Consider the following 18,963-nt stretch of genomic DNA (forward strand, 5'->3'; position numbering starts at 1 on the left):
AGGAGGTATATAAGGCAGAGTCTGCCACAAGCCAGAGACGCGCACTGTATATAAATATATCCTGCGCCGGCTATGGGACCTTTTTGGGCACAGTCCAAGCCGCCCTGACCTCCTATGTCCCGCTGTGACTCACTGTACCATGGTCACCTGCACTTCACCGTCGCCTGGAGGGAGCCGCGGATCACGCAGTTGCTTCAATGGCTGCCGCACCTTAAAGAAGGAGGAAGCGGAAGCGCCCAGCATGCCGCACGCCTATGCTCCGCTCCTCGCTATGGCGCCGTTTTAAAAGTGCATTGCCGTGTCTTTTGCTGAATCCCCCGCTGACAGGGGATCAGAGTTATACTTACCCTTGCCTCTGCTGTCGGGTGCGGCGTGCTGACAGGTCCTCGAGGCACGCTGCGTGCAGCGGCGACGGGACCTCAGGATCTGTGGATCCTGCAGCAGGGTACCGGAGGCGAGCTGCGTGCAGCTGCGACCGGACCCGCCGACAGCGCCCTTGTCGCCAGCAGGTAGGGACAGGGGGCTACCTGCCTGTCCTCCTGCTGATTGCAGATCAACTAAAATTAAAAAAGCCCAGGAGTGAGCAATGAATGCACCCAGCTCCCGTAGGGCACATGCTAAGACTGCCTAGGAGAGGAAGTAGAAGGGGAGGAGTTAGTCACTGTTAATTTATTCTAAAGTGCCCAAGCTCCCTGTGGTCGCCCTTCTATTCCCCGCTGTAACTCTCCAGTGTCACCTAGTGGAGGAAAGAGAAATCCCAATAACCGCACGTCCAGTACACATTAGGGGGGTTATGTTCTAGTTCATTTAGTCTCCCGTGCAATTGCACGGGGGACCGATGTTTTGTGTCTGCGCAGACACATTTATGCGCATGTGCGGACGCAGGGTGCAAGCTGGCGCAGCCCATGGGAACAGGCAACGTTTCATGGGTAATCTCATGAAAATGCTGGGCGTTCCCATGGTAATCGTCCGGTGACGCGGGTGCAGGGGGCGGCCAGCAGATTTCAGCTGCCTGCTTCCCGCACAGGGTGCCCACAGATCAGACACACCATAGAGGTGTCTCTGATCTGCAGGCACTGGAGAAATCATTCGATTTCTCCCCAGCTGCGAATGGATGATTATGCAAATCATCCATTCGCAGACTGACGGCGATTCGCTGGGGATCGCGGCGTACGAGAGGGGGGAGGCAGTCACTGTGGGTGGCGTCAGGCGGACTCGCAAGGCTGCGAAATTTTCAGCCTTGCGAGTCAACCAGAATAAGGTCCTATGTACATGAGCCACACCTCAATTCCCACACAAGTGTTGAAGGTCAAGTCCTATTAATAAAGTTCTGCTCCCACATTACATCTGCATTAAAAGCTATTTTTACTAATACAAATAAGGTCTTCAATAGTATTTGTTCATTAGCTATAGGAGGCCCTTTGAAGGCAAACTAATTGCACTGGTTACTACTGGAAACACCAGTATGCCAGTGTTCTTCCCAGAATCTTTTTCCAGCTGGTTGGCATCAAACAGTAACCGGGTAGGGGCCGTCACAATAATAAAATGTTTAAATCATGAAAATAATGATTTAAACTTGATATATTTATATTATTTCCAATCTTTTTCTTAGAGGCCCAGAAATAATAGCTGAGCCTACTTTTCAGACATGCTGACTGCCTATACAAACAGCTCTAAACAAGTGTTTGCCCCCACTTGCTCCTCCACAAAGTTTAACAGCTCCTGTGGTAACATAAAGAACACAGAGAGTAGACAACCACTCCACTATCCTCAGGCATCTGTTCCTGCACAGAGAGCACGCCTCTTTTTTTAAATCACTGTGGGAGTGAGCTCTGTCCTCAATGAGCATCACAATGTGCACATCCCCGGAGATCATGAGACTGAAGCCGACGTCACATAGGCATTCCGAGAGGGTGCCAGGCAAATAACAGGGGACGCATACATTATTGGAGCTGTGGCTGATCAACTGGGGAAACAGTGCTAAGAGAACGCATGCCAGGCACACCAGCCGTCATTTAAAACATGGGGAGAACACTGGTGTACTGTATACTAGTGTTCATTCTAGCACCTGCTATCTTTAAAAACCCATGCAGTTCCTCTTCCCTGCCTGGGGTGTCGCTGTCTGCTGTAGTGCTTCTAGCACAGTGTGGTCTGTATATCAATGCAAACCAGACCTGTGCTAGAAACACCACAGCAGACAGCGACACCCCAGGCAGGGAAGAGGAACTGCATGGGTTTTCAAAGATGGCGGGTGCTAGAATGAACACTAGTATACCCTACAGACGCTCATTGTATCTATGATTTGGCTTTCAACACTACATCTTTCACTTATTACCAAAGCACAGATCATCCTCCATCCAATTCTCTTACAGCCATACACAACTATCAGTCAGCACCAGCACCAGCACCACCACCACCACCTCCCTTTATGTTGGGTCCAAAGAACACAAATGTACATTCCAGTACAGAATGCACTCTCTGCTAGATAAAGAATTAACACTTAATTTCTTAGTAGTCAAAGGGTTAACACAGCCAAGCAACACTTCTCTTCTTAATGGATTTCTAAAGAGTAACATGCTAGATTTAGCAGAAAAAAAGGTACATTGCTTTAGATATACGACATACAAAAACAGTTAAAGTTAGCAACTGGTCTTGCAAAGAATTAGGTGGAACAGTTCTCAACTGGGCCGATTCCAAGAATACAGACACCAAACATAGTTTTACATGGACCAGCCTCCCACCTATTCGGTGGTCCACTGACTAAGCAGCCATGTAGTAAAACTAGCGAAATAAGTAGCAACAAATGCAGCTAATGTAATTTAAAGAGAAAGTAATACCCCTTTTACTCCAAAATCCCGGATCAGACACCGTATTTGGAACACAGGTCCACAAGGGAAAAATCCGGGTTTTTGCAGCGGTGTAAAAGGGGTATTAGAGTGAGGTTAGCATAGTTTTCTACATTGAACAGATGCTGCCATTTTTAGAATGAACTGATACTACGAAGGATGCAGTCTGTACCTAGAATATAGTGTGTTCTTTCAGTTGTTTAGAAAATAGGTTTGATTCACTGGAAAACAGGTATCAATAAACCAAAAAGGATATAGGAAGGGTAACTTACCTGGATTTTGGCCACCTAATGTGAATCCAGTGGTAGGTTTTCCTCCAAAAATACTTCCAGGGATCCCTGTGGCAGCTGCACTTGTTGCTGGGGCTGCAGTTGTACCAAAACCACCAAAAGGTGTCGCAGCAGCAGTGTTACTGTAAGAAAGTTAAATAAATCATAAAATACTTAATCGTCTATAGACATTTTCCAGTTCTACACAACCATACGTCTCAAATCTAATCTGAAAATATTTTACCTCACTACTTAATGACATAATAGTGGCACCATGCCTATTCGTCCCTCGCCCGTGGTTGCACCCTCTGGATCTCGCCCATTGAGGGTTTCATCGGCAAGTACGATAGGGAAAATATATTGCATTTTTTTTTTTAGATCAATTCATTTAATAGCGGATGCAGTTAAAATTAATACTAGTGTTGAATTCATTCACATATTATAGAAACATTTGTATACTTTATGACATGGTGAATGGAGAGCAAAATGTGCAAAACAGACCAAACTTGTTTATTTGAATTAATAATCCGCACCCTACCTCTAACCAGATATTTTTTAGCGGTGTATCCACATTCTCATTTTTGTCAAAAAAATAATTAGTAGCGGACCAAATATATGCAGTATTCTGCATACAAGGCTCCCCCAAATGCACTTCATCTACCCAAAGTTATTAACAAGAAATCTCAATCAAACCTTCACTATTTTGGCTATGTCCCCTGTCCGCAGATGGATGTTTCGGTTTTTGGTCATTGTACATAGAGTGGACCAACACAGGTTGCTTGACCAGGTTGAGTATAATATGCCAAGAGCCATAATAACAAAATGGTCGTAATGTCAAAATAGATCAAGTCAACACTGATGAAATGTTAGAATATTAACATATTGGGCCAGATGTAGTAAGCTTCAAAAAGTGATAAAGTACGAGCCAAGCAGTCCTTAACTCATGTTATAGGCAGGGTTTAAAACAAGACAGACCTGGTTGGCTGGTACTTTATCTCCATCCACCTTATCACTTTTTAACCCTTTGAGTGCCAAATGAACTTGTCAAAATACGTGTGAAAATTGGCAAGCAAACATTTTTATTCACCATAATAATCTACAATGTTTACCTTATATAGGAAATATATTTTCTTGGCGCTGGCATTGTTAGCAAATATTTTGCACATCTCTAACTGCGATGTTGGTACTCAAAGGGTTACAGCTTAGTACATCTGCCCCCCTATCCTTTGTGAACAAGCAGCATCTTCCAGGTCCTGGCAGTCATTTATTGACTTAAGCCCCGTACACACGGGGGGAGATATATTGCTCAGCCATATATTGCTGAGCAATATATTGCTCAGTTTCTCCTGTTCATCAGCGACCAGAGATGGTCGCTGATGAAAAAGAAACTGCCGGGGGAGCCCAGCAGTGAAAATCAGCTGGTCGCAGGAGCATGTTCCTGCGACCAGCGATCATCACAGGGGCAAAAACAGGAGCGCGCACCCGGCGATATATCGCCGGTGCACACTCCCATTGCGGGCAATATGGTCGCTCAGCGACCATATTTCCCGCGATTTTGCACAAAATCGCCCCCGTGTGTACACAGCATAAGTCACAAGGGGAATGACAGCATGTGTGGCACAATAGGAATGACAGTGTGCGTGTAACAACAAATGGAATGACAGTGTGCATGTGTGTGTGTCACAAATGGAATGACAGTGTGCATGGCATAAAAGGGCATATTTTTCCCTTGGTGGTGGGTTGCAGAACTGGGGTATAAGGTGGGATTTTCCTTCCAGGCCACACACATTCTTAAAGGGAGGGGAGAGGGGCACATGGGTAACTGTCCACACTGGGAGACAAATTGGCTATAAACAGCTTGGTTTGTTTCACCAAAATAATTGCCATAGATGAAGAGGGGAAAGAATTTTTTTTTATTGTCAGGGGGGATGTGTAGTTCGGCGCCTAGTGAAGTGACAGGTAGGATGAGCAGCCGCTGCTGCCATGCGACTCCCCTCTCCTCTCACCTAGCAGGCTGGTTTGTCCCGAAGGAGAATGGCGCCGCCTGTGCTGTGGGGTTCAGCGTCGTGGTTGTAGCGCCCGGAGTACCGAAGCTGAATCCGGTGGCCATGTCGCTGACAGAGGAGGCCCGCCGTTACCTCCGACACCGGAAACACTTCAAACTCACACACAGCCCGTGGCCACTGGGAACAGGCGCCGGCTGGTGACGTCACGCCGCTTGCCGGCGCACACGCCGAAGCGACGAGCTGCTGCCTTCAATCAGTTCTTTGCCGCGCAAACGTCTCAACTAGCGCAGAGCCGCAGACACAGGGAAGGACAGCAGCTTCTCTTGCGCTGCTCAGACTGTCATACACCCCCATTGCCAGCCCGCCTCATGTTACTGCGGGAGAGCTGTGTGTATATGCACAGGTTGTTACGCCTGGCTGCATGCTGTCCCCGGAGGCCGCTCCCACTGCAGCAGCTCACCTGTCACTGCGTTAAGGTGCGTACACACGTACAGATTTTTCTGTCTGATCTATGTGGTGGGAACAAAAACCTGGAAATGTATGGGAGCATAAGACAATCAAAAATTTCCACTGAAATGCAGGAAAACAGAAAAAAAATATATGCTTTCATAAATTTGTTATAGCAGAATGATTTAAACAATTTGTCTGACTGATGACTGTTTTCAAGTGTTTGGGAACAATTTTTTATTGTCATTTGCTCCCATACATTTCCAGGTTTTTGTTCCCACCAGATAGATCAGACAGAAAAATCCGTTTGTGTGTACGCACCTTTACACCATACTTGCCTACCTGACCCTCTCCTTCAGGGAGAAAATGCTCTGTTCCTGGACTTTCCTTGTAAGGTATGATTGCCATCACCTGTCGTGAGTTAGGTAATGGATAAGAAGGTGTTTCACCACAGGTGCTGGCAATCATACATTACCAGGGAAGTCCAGGAACAGAGCATGAGTTTGAAGAAACTCAGGGAGCCCGAGGTGTGCTCCCACCACCACCAGTGACGTGACTAAACGCGTGCACAGGGGGCAGCCGTACAGAACTTGTGGCCCTCTCCCAAAGGAGAAAGGCCCCATGGTTCCCCTAACCCCCCTCAACCATAAGGCCGAGGAAGGGAAAAAAGGGATCGGTGGGTCCTCTTCGCCGAAGCTCAGAGGGACCCGCGTTTCCTCCACCCCCGGAAGGGTTTCGGACGGTGGGTCCTCCGCACCCGAAGGTTTGGAAGGACCCGCTTAGGCTTCCCTCCGCCTTGTGGCTCGGGGTTGCCCTCGAGGGAACCGGGACTCTCCCCAAAAGGTGAAGAGTCCCAGTCACGTTTGGGGAACGGAAGGCCCGTTAGGGACAGCCGCACTACCCAAATGAAAAAACGTGACAAACTAACGAAAAACGTGGAGTGCAAAACGTGCAAATCATAAAAAGAAAAGAATAAGGCCCTAGCCAGAAGGCCGGGGGGGGGTGTGAAAAATTGTCCTACCCCATCCAAAAGGACAGGGTAAGGACGTGAAACGCTAACCTAAAGGGAAGTGCGCAGTGCAAGTGCCATTCGTGCAAGGTGACTTGGGATCACCCGTGCATGTCCGGCACCCCCGAGTTTCCCCGGGGGCACAGTGCAGCCTCGGACTCCAGGCAGCCAGCCAGTCAGCGTCCGACCAAGTGTTTCTCCGTCTCACCAGCAGGCACTTTCCAGCCCCCGGCATGGGAATGGGTACTCCACTGGGCTTTTCGAAAGACTCCCTTAGGGGCTGCACCCCCCTCGGAAGAGCAATCTACTCAGTCCCAGTGTTTCTCCGCTCCCAGGGTTAAGATACTAGGCTGAGCTTTTCGCTGTGCCCAGGTTGGATCCTTCCCAACCTGGACCAATCTACTCGGTCTCAGCTTTTCTCCGCTTCCTGGGAATGGATACTAGACTGAGCCTTTCGTTGTCTCATCCTTCGGGGGCTACGAACCCCGTCAAGAGAGTCAAACTACTAAGCCCAGTGTTTCTCCCCCCCTCCTACCAGTGGGTTTACGGAGCCTCCTACCACTGGCAGAGGTGAAGATACTTAGTGAGACTTTTCACTACTCCCGGGAAAAAACAGAGGGGTCCCACACCCTCCGCCCATCAGAGCAGCTACTCAGTCCCACCTTTCTCTATTCTCTGCCAGAGGCCAGTCCATACCCAACTGATAAGAACAGATACTACACTTGATCTTAGCCAAAAGGCCGAGAAGCGATCCAGGAACAGAGCATTTTTTGATTGAAAAAGCAGGTCTTTATTGTACATAAAGAATGCAAAAAACAGACGATAACAAATATCACACATATACCGTGTCGCAGCACAGCCAAAACACAGTACACATGCAAACAGTATAGTACATATTATAAAATACAGTACGAGATAAACTCACACTATAGACTATACTATGCACTATGCATTCTAACGGTAACATTTACACAACAGTATACAAGACTATGGGTGTGGAGGGTAGGGGGTGAGGGAGGAGGAATCACATGCCCGAAGCTTTATTGACCAGACAGACACATATAAGGGGAGGGCAATAAATAGAAATACATCAACAAAAACAACAGACATTGTGAAGTGAGGGGGAAGGGGCCACGGTCCCAAAGTCTTATAAAACAGTCCAAACAAGGGGAAAGGACCAGAAGAAAAGGGGTTTAGTCCTCTTCCTCCTCAGGGCTATCCCGAATGGAATAGTCTCTGAGCAGGCTGTGAACCAGCCTGCGGCAGTCCTGAACGGACATTCTCTCCCTCCGCAATATGAGACGATTTCTGGCAAACCACAAAGCGTCCTTAACACAGTTTATAAGGCGCCAGGCTTCCTGGGTCGCCCCATATGTGTGGGTACCCGGGAATAGTCCATACAATACCGAAAGGTATGAAAGACAGTTCCTGGGCACGGAGTCCTTGAATTCAGTCTCTAGGGCATCCAACAACAACTGTGCGTAGGTGCAGTCCCAGAAGATGTGCATGGAGGTTTCTTCATGCACAAGGCACCAGGGACAATGTCTATACCTACACAAGTTTCGGGAGTGCATGAATGACCGGTGAGGCAAGCCGCCCTGAATGGCCATCCATGACATGTCTTTATGTCTATTTGTGAGCCTTTTGGAGGCCACATACTCCCAGACAAACTTGGCAGTTGCTGAAGGGAGCCCTGAAATCGGTTCCATGACGTCTTTGGCTCTGATGAGCTTGTGGACATTTTTAGGTTTCCACAAGTCGGGTTTCAATCCCTCCAGTTGGTGCTCCCTCACAAACTTGGACACATCCAGGTAGAACCATGGAGTAGTCCAGTTGTAAGGGATGGAGCTGTCCCACTTGTCCCATTTAAGGGTCCTCCACATAGGTAGGAGGAAGAAGCGGGACATGGAGTTCCCCGCAGAGCCGGCACAATTGTCAATCAAAGTTCTGCGGATACAGTTACATGCAAAGAAGGCTCTCAGCATAGTTGGAATGTCTGGAATGCCTTTGCCACCTTTGAGGGGATCTTTGTACATAACAATCCGCTTGACTCTGTCCATTTTGGAGCCCCAGATGAAGTGGAAAACAGCCCGTGTGATGGCCTTGCAGATCGCCGCCAGAGGTGGCCAGGCCTGGGCGGTGTACTGAAGAACAGGAAGAATCTCATTCCGCAGCACAAGTGTTTTCCCTTCGATGGTAAGATCTCTGAGACTCCACAATCCAAGTTTTTGACGCATTGTCGCAAGTCTTTCATCCCAGCACTTCAGGGCCGCTCCATCTCCCCCGAACCAGACACCAAGGATCTTGATGAGGTCTGGTTTTACCGTGAATGGGAATGGAGTGGAGGACGACAGGTGCCACTTTCCGAAGAGCATAGCCTCTGACTTCCCAAGGTTGACCCTTGCTCCTGAAGCACGGCCGAAGTTTTCGCAGGTCTGAACGAGGGCCGTCACCGATCTCTGGTCTGCGCAGAACACAGTGACGTCGTCCATGTACAGCGAACACTTGGCCTCTGGGTGGTCTGGACCCGGTGCGGTGATCCCTCTGATCTCTTGATTTTGCCTGATGGATACAGCGAAGAGCTCTATAACACAAACAAAAAGAAGAGGTGAAAGAGGGCAGCCTTGTCTGACCCCAGACATAACAGAGAAGGGGTCAGTCTTCCAGCCGTTCACCAACACCGAGCTGTAAATGTCAAGGTACATCAGGTTAACATACGAACAGAATAGCTCACCAAGACCAAATTTACGCAGTACCTTGCCCATCAGCTCATGGGAGACACGGTCAAAGGCCTTTTCCTGATCAAGACTGATCAGGGCCGTGCACACATTACGGTCTTTCACGTAATGGACCGTGTCTCTGAGGAGGGCAAGGCTGTCTGCGATTCTGCGGCCGGGAATGGCGCAGGTTTGGTCTGGGTGAACGATCTGCCCAATGACAGCCTTCAGCCGGTTGGCCAGTACCTTGGCGAGGATTTTGTAGTCCACGTTCAGAAGAGAGATGGGACGCCAATTTTTTAGGTCACATCTCTCCCCCTTACGCTTATACAAGATCGTGATCATTCCTTCCCTCAGCGAAGGAGGCATTTTGCCCTCCACCACCATCTCCTCGTACAGCTCGAGCAGGTCCGGGCCAATGAGATCCCACAGCGCAACATAGAGCTCTGCTGGGAGACCATCACTGCCCGGAGTCCTGCCCTGCCTAAAGGATTTAGCGGCAGAGAGCACCTCCTCCAACGCCAGGGGAGCGTCCATGGCTGATTTACCTGCAGGATCAATAGTGTTAGTGATACCTGACAGGAACTTATCCGCCTCATCGGTGTCTGTAGTCTTAGGGGAGTAGAGGTCGCTGTAGTAGTCGCGAACGACCTTCATCACGCCCTCCTTCCCCTGTCTGGGGATGCCATTCTCATCACGCAGCTCTGTCAGGGGCGTATGGCCAGAGTGGAGTTTCCTGAAAAAGAAAGAAGTGCACTTCTCACCCTTCTCCAGATTCTCCACCTTGGAACGGAAGACGATACGTCTGGACTCCTCCTCAAAGTGCCTTTTCAGGCTCTTTTTGGTCTCGTCCAGGTCGTCCTTCACGTCCCAGCCGCACCGCTGGAGGTCCACCATGGACTGGAGCTCACGCTGCAGTTTTCTGAGGTTCCTCTTACGGTCGCATGCCTGGATACGCCCTTTAGCCTGAAAGAAACTGCGGATGTTAGATTTGGCATATTCCCACCAATCAGACATACAGTCAAAATAACATTTGTCATTCTTCCATGTGATGTAGGCATCCTTAAGCTCAGCCAGTACTTCCTCCCCTTCCAGTAGGGCACAGTTCAACTTCCAGGAGCCTGGGCCAGATGGAAAACCATGGCCCAGAATTCCTTGGAAGTGAATGGCCCTGTGGTCAGAGAAGAAGCAGGGAACCATAGAATGCCTAACCTGCTGCACTGCCCGGGATGTGAACACAAAGTCAATGCGGGAACGCACGGAGCCATCGGGGCGGCTCCACGTGAAATTCACGGAGCCAGCCCCCATGGAGCCCACAGCGTCCCGCAGTGATGCTTCGGCCACCATTTCCCTGAGCAGATTGGACGTGATGTCCAGCTTCGCAGAGTTGCAGGTGCTTCGACCATCCCCTTCAATCGGGCAGTTGAAGTCCCCGGCCATCACTACAGCCCTGGTGGTGGCGAGCTGGGTCCGCAGAGTCTGGAATAATTCCAAACGCTCATTCTTAAAAGGTGAAGCATACACGCAGATAAGCCTGATGGGCTCGCCTGCCCAGGAGCCGTCTACGACGATTAATCTGCCGCAGACAAGCTCCTGAACAGAATCCAACGTGAAGAGGCTACCCCTAATAAGAATGGCTACCCCTGCAGACCTGCACTTTTTGATTGAAAAAGCAGGTCTTTATTGTACATAAAGAATGCAAAAAACAGACGATAACAAATATCACACATATACCGTGTCGCAGCACAGCCAAAACACAGTACACATGCAGACAGTATAGTACATATTATAAAATACAGTACGAGATAAACTCACACTATAGACTATACTATGCACTATGCATTCTAACGGTAACATTTACACAACAGTATACAAGACTATGGGTGTGGAGGGTAGGGGGTGAGGGAGGAGGAATCACATGCCCGAAGCTTTATTGACCAGACAGACACATATAAGGGGAGGGCAATAAATAGAAATACATCAACAAAAACAACAGACATTGTGAAGTGAGGGGGAAGGGGCCACGGTCCCAAAGTCTTATAAAACAGTCCAAACAAGGGGAAAGGACCAGAAGAAAAGGGGTTTAGTCCTCTTCCTCCTCAGGGCTATCCCGAATGGAATAGTCTCTGAGCAGGCTGTGAACCAGCCTGCGGCAGTCCTGAACGGACATTCTCTCCCTCCGCAATATGAGACGATTTCTGGCAAACCACAAAGCGTCCTTAACACAGTTTATAAGGCGCCAGGCTTCCTGGGTCGCCCCATATGTGTGGGTACCCGGGAATAGTCCATACAATACCGAAAGGTATGAAAGACAGTTCCTGGGCACGGAGTCCTTGAATTCAGTCTCTAGGGCATCCAACAACAACTGTGCGTAGGTGCAGTCCCAGAAGATGTGCATGGAGGTTTCTTCATGCACAAGGCACCAGGGACAATGTCTATACCTACACAAGTTTCGGGAGTGCATGAATGACCGGTGAGGCAAGCCGCCCTGAATGGCCATCCATGACATGTCTTTATGTCTATTTGTGAGCCTTTTGGAGGCCACATACTCCCAGACAAACTTGGCAGTTGCTGAAGGGAGCCCTGAAATCGGTTCCATGACGTCTTTGGCTCTGATGAGCTTGTGGACATTTTTAGGTTTCCACAAGTCGGGTTTCAATCCCTCCAGTTGGTGCTCCCTCACAAACTTGGACACATCCAGGTAGAACCATGGAGTAGTCCAGTTGTAAGGGATGGAGCTGTCCCACTTGTCCCATTTAAGGGTCCTCCACATAGGTAGGAGGAAGAAGCGGGACATGGAGTTCCCCGCAGAGCCGGCACAATTGTCAATCAAAGTTCTGCGGATACAGTTACATGCAAAGAAGGCTCTCAGCATAGTTGGAATGTCTGGAATGCCTTTGCCACCTTTGAGGGGATCTTTGTACATAACAATCCGCTTGACTCTGTCCATTTTGGAGCCCCAGATGAAGTGGAAAACAGCCCGTGTGATGGCCTTGCAGATCGCCGCCAGAGGTGGCCAGGCCTGGGCGGTGTACTGAAGAACAGGAAGAATCTCATTCCGCAGCACAAGTGTTTTCCCTTCGATGGTAAGATCTCTGAGACTCCACAATCCAAGTTTTTGACGCATTGTCGCAAGTCTTTCATCCCAGCACTTCAGGGCCGCTCCATCTCCCCCGAACCAGACACCAAGGATCTTGATGAGGTCTGGTTTTACCGTGAATGGGAATGGAGTGGAGGACGACAGGTGCCACTTTCCGAAGAGCATAGCCTCTGACTTCCCAAGGTTGACCCTTGCTCCTGAAGCACGGCCGAAGTTTTCGCAGGTCTGAACGAGGGCCGTCACCGATCTCTGGTCTGCGCAGAACACAGTGACGTCGTCCATGTACAGCGAACACTTGGCCTCTGGGTGGTCTGGACCCGGTGCGGTGATCCCTCTGATCTCTTGATTTTGCCTGATGGATACAGCGAAGAGCTCTATAACACAAACAAAAAGAAGAGGTGAAAGAGGGCAGCCTTGTCTGACCCCAGACATAACAGAGAAGGGGTCAGTCTTCCAGCCGTTCACCAACACCGAGCTGTAAATGTCAAGGTACATCAGGTTAACATACGAACAGAATAGCTCACCAAGACCAAATTTACGCAGTACCTTGCCCATCAGCTCATGGGAGACACGGTCAAAGGCCTTTTCCTGATCAAGACTGATCAGGGCCGTGCACACATTACGGTCTTTCACGTAATGGACCGTGTCTCTGAGGAGGGCAAGGCTGTCTGCGATTCTGCGGCCGGGAATGGCGCAGGTTTGGTCTGGGTGAACGATCTGCCCAATGACAGCCTTCAGCCGGTTGGCCAGTACCTTGGCGAGGATTTTGTAGTCCACGTTCAGAAGAGAGATGGGACGCCAATTTTTTAGGTCACATCTCTCCCCCTTACGCTTATACAAGATCGTGATCATTCCTTCCCTCAGCGAAGGAGGCATTTTGCCCTCCACCACCATCTCCTCGTACAGCTCGAGCAGGTCCGGGCCAATGAGATCCCACAGCGCAACATAGAGCTCTGCTGGGAGACCATCACTGCCCGGAGTCCTGCCCTGCCTAAAGGATTTAGCGGCAAAGAGCACCTCCTCCAACGCCAGGGGAGCGTCCATGGCTGATTTACCTGCAGGATCAATAGTGTTAGTGATACCTGACAGGAACTTATCCGCCTCATCGGTGTCTGTAGTCTTAGGGGAGTAGAGGTCGCTGTAGTAGTCGCGAACGACCTTCATCACGCCCTCCTTCCCCTGTCTGGGGATGCCATTCTCATCACGCAGCTCTGTCAGGGGCGTATGGCCAGAGTGGAGTTTCCTGAAAAAGAAAGAAGTGCACTTCTCACCCTTCTCCAGATTCTCCACCTTGGAACGGAAGACGATACGTCTGGACTCCTCCTCAAAGTGCCTTTTCAGGCTCTTTTTGGTCTCGTCCAGGTCGTCCTTCACGTCCCAGCCGCACCGCTGGAGGTCCACCATGGACTGGAGCTCACGCTGCAGTTTTCTGAGGTTCCTCTTACGGTCGCATGCCTGGATACGCCCTTTAGCCTGAAAGAAACTGCGGATGTTAGATTTGGCATATTCCCACCAATCAGACATACAGTCAAAATAACATTTGTCATTCTTCCATGTGATGTAGGCATCCTTAAGCTCAGCCAGTACTTCCTCCCCTTCCAGTAGGGCACAGTTCAACTTCCAGGAGCCTGGGCCAGATGGAAAACCATGGCCCAGAATTCCTTGGAAGTGAATGGCCCTGTGGTCAGAGAAGAAGCAGGGAACCATAGAATGCCTAACCTGCTGCACTGCCCGGGATGTGAACACAAAGTCAATGCGGGAACGCACGGAGCCATCGGGGCGGCTCCACGTGAAATTCACGGAGCCAGCCCCCATGGAGCCCACAGCGTCCCGCAGTGATGCTTCGGCCACCATTTCCCTGAGCAGATTGGACGTGATGTCCAGCTTCGCAGAGTTGCAGGTGCTTCGACCATCCCCTTCAATCGGGCAGTTGAAGTCCCCGGCCATCACTACAGCCCTGGTGGTGGCGAGCTGGGTCCGCAGAGTCTGGAATAATTCCAAACGCTCATTCTTAAAAGGTGAAGCATACACGCAGATAAGCCTGATGGGCTCGCCTGCCCAGGAGCCGTCTACGACGATTAATCTGCCGCAGACAAGCTCCTGAACAGAATCCAACGTGAAGAGGCTACCCCTAATAAGAATGGCTACCCCTGCAGACCTGCACTCATCCAGGAACAGAGCATTTTCTCCCTGAAGGAGAGGGTCAGGTAGGCAAGTATGCTTTATACTGAGCCACACCAACTGCATACCCATACCTCCCAACTGTCACGATTACAGCGGGACAGTTCTGATTTTCGGGTCCTGTCCCACCTGCGGCAGGCATTGTCCCACTGCGGGGGGTGGCAGTTGGGAGACCCCCCAATCTAATAGAATAGGCGCTGTGCGCATGCGCACAGCGTCTATTCTCATATGAAAATGAGGTCGTGGCTAATTAGCCTAAGCCATGCCCTCATTTGCATATGCCCGCCCCCTTTTTGGGCGCACACGTGGCTTCGCCGCGCGAGTGTCCCTATTTCACCAACACAGAAGTTGGGAGGTATGCATACCTTCCAACATAACCCTCTTCAGGAGGGACAGATTGCTCTAGTCTGTTCCTGGACTTCCCTGATAATGTATGATTGCTATCACCTGTGGTGAAACACCTGTCATGTCAATCAACCTGTTTTAAACAGGTGAATGGCAATCCTAAATTAAGAGGGAAGTCCAGTAACAGAGCATTGTGTCCCTCCTGGAGAGGGTCATGTTGGGAGGTATGCAACTGCTTACCTGAAATTACACTTTACACAGACTGGTGCTTACTGCAGTATAATCATAGAAATATTAATTATAATAGGAACACGCTCGCAAAGATATATTTGTTCCATATAGTTTATATTCTATTCACAAATGTAACCAGCAACTGTGGAATAAGCACTAAAGCAGTGGTAGCCAACTCCAGTCCTCGAGAGCTACTAACAGTGCACGTTTTCCAGCTCACCTCGCAGGTGTACAGCTGCACTCATTACTGTCTAATTCATTCTAAAAGATCCACAGGTGGAGCTAATTACTTCACTTGTGATTCTGTGAGGAGACATGGAAAACATTAACTGTTGGTAGCTCTTGAGGACTGGAGTTGGCTACCCCTGCACTAAAGCATACCTCCCAACATGACCCTCTCCAGGAGGACAGAATGCTCTAGTCATGGACTTTCCTCTTAATTTACAATTGCCATCACCTGTTGTGAAACACCTTTCTTATCAATTAAGCTGCCCATACACGGTCCGTTTAACGGATCCGTTTGGGACTTAAACAGCACACAACGGATCGCATCCCTAGTGCATGCAGTGTGCATGCACTGCGATCCGATACGATGTACCTAGTACAAAAAGTATGTGCAGCACATACTTTTTGTACCGTACTATGTGATGCGCGGGAGCGCGCATCGCATAGTACAGAACAGATGCCAGCGAATGGGCAGCTTTAACCTGTTTAAATCATATGATGACAATGATACATTATCAGGGAAGTCCAGAAACAGAGTATTGTGTCTAGGGTGGCCGATCCCGGGATTTGGCCTCCAAAATGCTGGGATTTCAATCCCGGGATTGGAGATTCCAATCCCGGGATTAGACTGCACATGTGCAGTCTAATGCCGGGCAGCGTCTGAGCACCCGCTCAGACGCTGCCCGGCTTCTCCCATACCCGGCGTGCGGCCTGCGCAGCGTGATGAGGTCAGCTGTCACTCTGCGCAGGCCACACAGCGGAGCCGCCCACACACCCAGCAACCCGGTTTATCAGCACACGCCCACCCGCCAAGCTACGCGACCACCCGAACAGCTACCCAGCCACCCGCCCGCCCAGCTGAAGCTGCTCACCCGCCCAGCTGAAGCTGCCCACCCGAAGCTGTACACCCGCCCGCCCAGCTGAAGCTGCCCACCCGCCCAGCGGACATACCTGCAGCCCACCCGGCTCCCAGCAATATCTGCACGCTCGCCCACCCACCCACCCAGCACCCGCAAATGTAAGTTCTGTGAATGTGCAGGGTGGCCGGGGCGTTTTTTTTTTTCAAATTAGGGAAGCCAATCCCGGGAATCCTGGCATTGAGCATTTTTCAATCCCGAATCCCGGGATTGAAAAAATGCCCCGGGATTGGCTTCCCTAATTGTGTCCCTCCTGCAGAGGGCTATTTCACACGCTACGGCTCCTGCCGTGCGCACACAGCAATTTACAATGGTAAGGATGGTCACAGCCTTTCCAGTGGTGGAGTCCGGCTTCAACCCGGCGGCCGGGCCGTGTGAATGGACACAATTGTGTCCATTATTAACTACTGTGTGCGGCACGGCATTTGGCCATCCGGCAGGAGCCGGAGCGTGTGAAATAGCCCAGAGGGTCATGTTGGGAGGTATGCTAAAGTTTCCTTTACGTTAAATACATGAAACCTGGTGGACAATACATGACAGCCATCAGTTACTAGGAAATACAAATCAGTAAAGCACGGTAGGGATGGACATTGCATTGCGATGTTTCTCTACTGTCAATTTTTTTTTTTTTATTGTAGTGGTTTTACCATTCGATTGCTTCATTCCGATGTTTGCTGCATCAAGTGGTAAACAGTCGATTGGTCCCATTCAGCAGCCTGCCAGTGCTTCTCTGCCTGAGTGGTCAGGCTGAAGATGTTTGCGCATGCGCAAAAAATAAAAAGAAGGGGTTTTTGTTTGCACATGGGCCAATCTTTTTATGCGATGTTCAGTAGCCATCGTATCGATCGATAGATTCAATGGCGGTTTTGATGTACATCCCTAAAGCAGGGTTGTGGCTAGTTCCTCTGTACTGAATGTAGTTTGGACCACGTGATCGATAGAACATACCAAGTGGCAGTGTCCGCAGCAAGGACGGTGGAACAACAATTTCTTTATCCACGCTATTATCTATTCCATCTAGTAATGGGTGGCAAGCAGAGCGAGCCACTAGGACTGAAGTGTGGCGAGCAAAGCAATGTGGGTACACTTTGTGTTACCTGTTGCCTACTATCATGCTCCCCCTGCCCTGCCAGGTGATATGGTATGTCCCATCAGCCAGAAACATTTACTAAGGAGGAGATCGATCCAACCCATTTGTTATGGGTACCTACCCCTGTTGCAAAAGTGACCATCTTTAGTGTTTATAGCCTAAATAAACCAACTTCCAGTGCTAGGCTATGGCAGGCTGGCTGGAAACCCTTTAGCAGTGATGGCTAACCTTAACAGTCCAGCTGTTATTGAACTACACATACCACCATGCCCTGCATCACTTTTAGAATGGCCAAATAGTAAAACTGTAGCAGAGCATGATGGGATGTGTAGTTCAACAACAGCTGCAGTGTCAAGGGTAGCCATCACTGCCTTATAGCATGGAAATCCATAGTGTTGGCCAGCCATAGCCTGATTGCTCCTCCTATGACCCTGGTGTAGAGGGTGTGGTGTTAATTTATCAGAATATTTTATTTTTTGCTGTTATACCACTGGTATATTTATTGCTGCCAGAGCATGCTGGTCTTGTAGAATTGCCAACATCAACATTCCCTGGTGGCATCCAGATCCACAGGCTGGAGCTGTCTGACATAATGACGGCAAAGGTGTGTACACACGGGGGCGATTTTTGCTAATATAGCGGGCAATATGGTCGCTGAGCGACCATATTGCCCGCGATGGGAGTGTGCACCGGCGATATATCGTCGGGTGCGCGCTCCCGTTTTTTCCCCGTAGTGATCGCTGGTCGCAGGAACATGCTCCTGCGACCAGCTGATTACCACTGCCAGGCTCCCCCGGCAGTTTCTTTTTCATCAGCGACCATCTCTGGTTGCTGATGCAAACGGGATACTGAGCGATGTACCTCTCCTTGCTGCAGACTACCCTGTTACTGTGTCACCAGTCCAGGGCTTTGCACTGGAAGAAGCTTTGTCCAGAAGAGCTCACACTGTGTGTCCGCCAAACATTGCTGCTGCTTCCTAGGCTGTGGCATTTTTATTTTATTTATTTACAAATATTTTTAAAAAAAGAGCACATTACCATTATAGTCATCATCAATAGGTTAATCTCCCCTTCTCCTCACAAAGCATGCAGGATTGACTTGTTGCAACATTTACCAGCGTTTTCTCAAATATTTTTAATCCTTATTTTAATTTTTTATTGACATTCTTAAATAAATGTCATTAATATTTGTAATTGAATAAATGGTTGATTTTATTTGGCACCAGTGGTTCTTTCAGTAAAACCCAGCGCTGCTCAAACCTCCCCCCTTTTTTTCTACTTCTGATACTCACTGAGGGCTCCCACAATTCCCTCCTGAGCAGCAGCTTTTGTCAGCCTTTACATACTATGCTCATTAGGGCCAGATGTATCAAGCGCTAAAAATGGATAAAGTGGAGATTGATAAACAACCAGCCAATCAGCTCCTATGTGTCATTTTTTTAAGTCCAGCCTGTAACAGTCCAGCCCATTAGGGTAGTATTCCCTCGCTGACAGGGGCTCATATCTTCCTGAGCTGATTGGCTGACTGTTTATCGCTCTCCAGTTTATCACCTTTTGAAGCTTGATACATCAGGTCCTCAG

The 18,963-nt window shown here is 49.4% G+C and overlaps 1 protein-coding gene and 1 pseudogene across 5 annotated transcripts in view; both read right to left on the reverse strand.

Moving 5' to 3' along the window:
• NUP58 (nucleoporin 58) overlaps window positions 1–5,355 on the reverse strand; it is a 56,348-nt gene extending 50,993 nt beyond the window's left edge. For 2 of the 5 annotated variants that reach the window (XM_083169892.1, XM_083169896.1), the window contains exons 1-2: window positions 5,122–5,353; window positions 3,119–3,258 (exon numbers count right to left, since the gene is read on the reverse strand). In XM_083169892.1, coding sequence (XP_083026018.1) covers window positions 3,119–3,258; window positions 5,122–5,225 — 244 coding nt within the window. In that variant the 5' untranslated portion in view covers window positions 5,226–5,353. Of the gene's footprint in view, window positions 1–3,118; window positions 3,259–5,121 lie in introns of all 5 variants that reach the window. The other 3 variants (XM_083169894.1, XM_083169893.1, XM_083169895.1) reach the window with 3 other exon arrangements.
• A 1,765-nt stretch (window positions 5,356–7,120) lies between these two features.
• On the reverse strand, window positions 7,121–7,329 carry LOC146060858 (U2 spliceosomal RNA; annotated as a pseudogene).
• Window positions 7,330–18,963: the final 11,634 nt, after the last annotated feature.

The sequence above is a fragment of the Crinia signifera genome, chromosome 2 (genome assembly GCF_055691185.1).
Source record: "Crinia signifera chromosome 2, ASM5569118v1, whole genome shotgun sequence".
In the NCBI taxonomy this organism is placed as follows: Eukaryota; Metazoa; Chordata; class Amphibia; order Anura; family Myobatrachidae; genus Crinia; species Crinia signifera.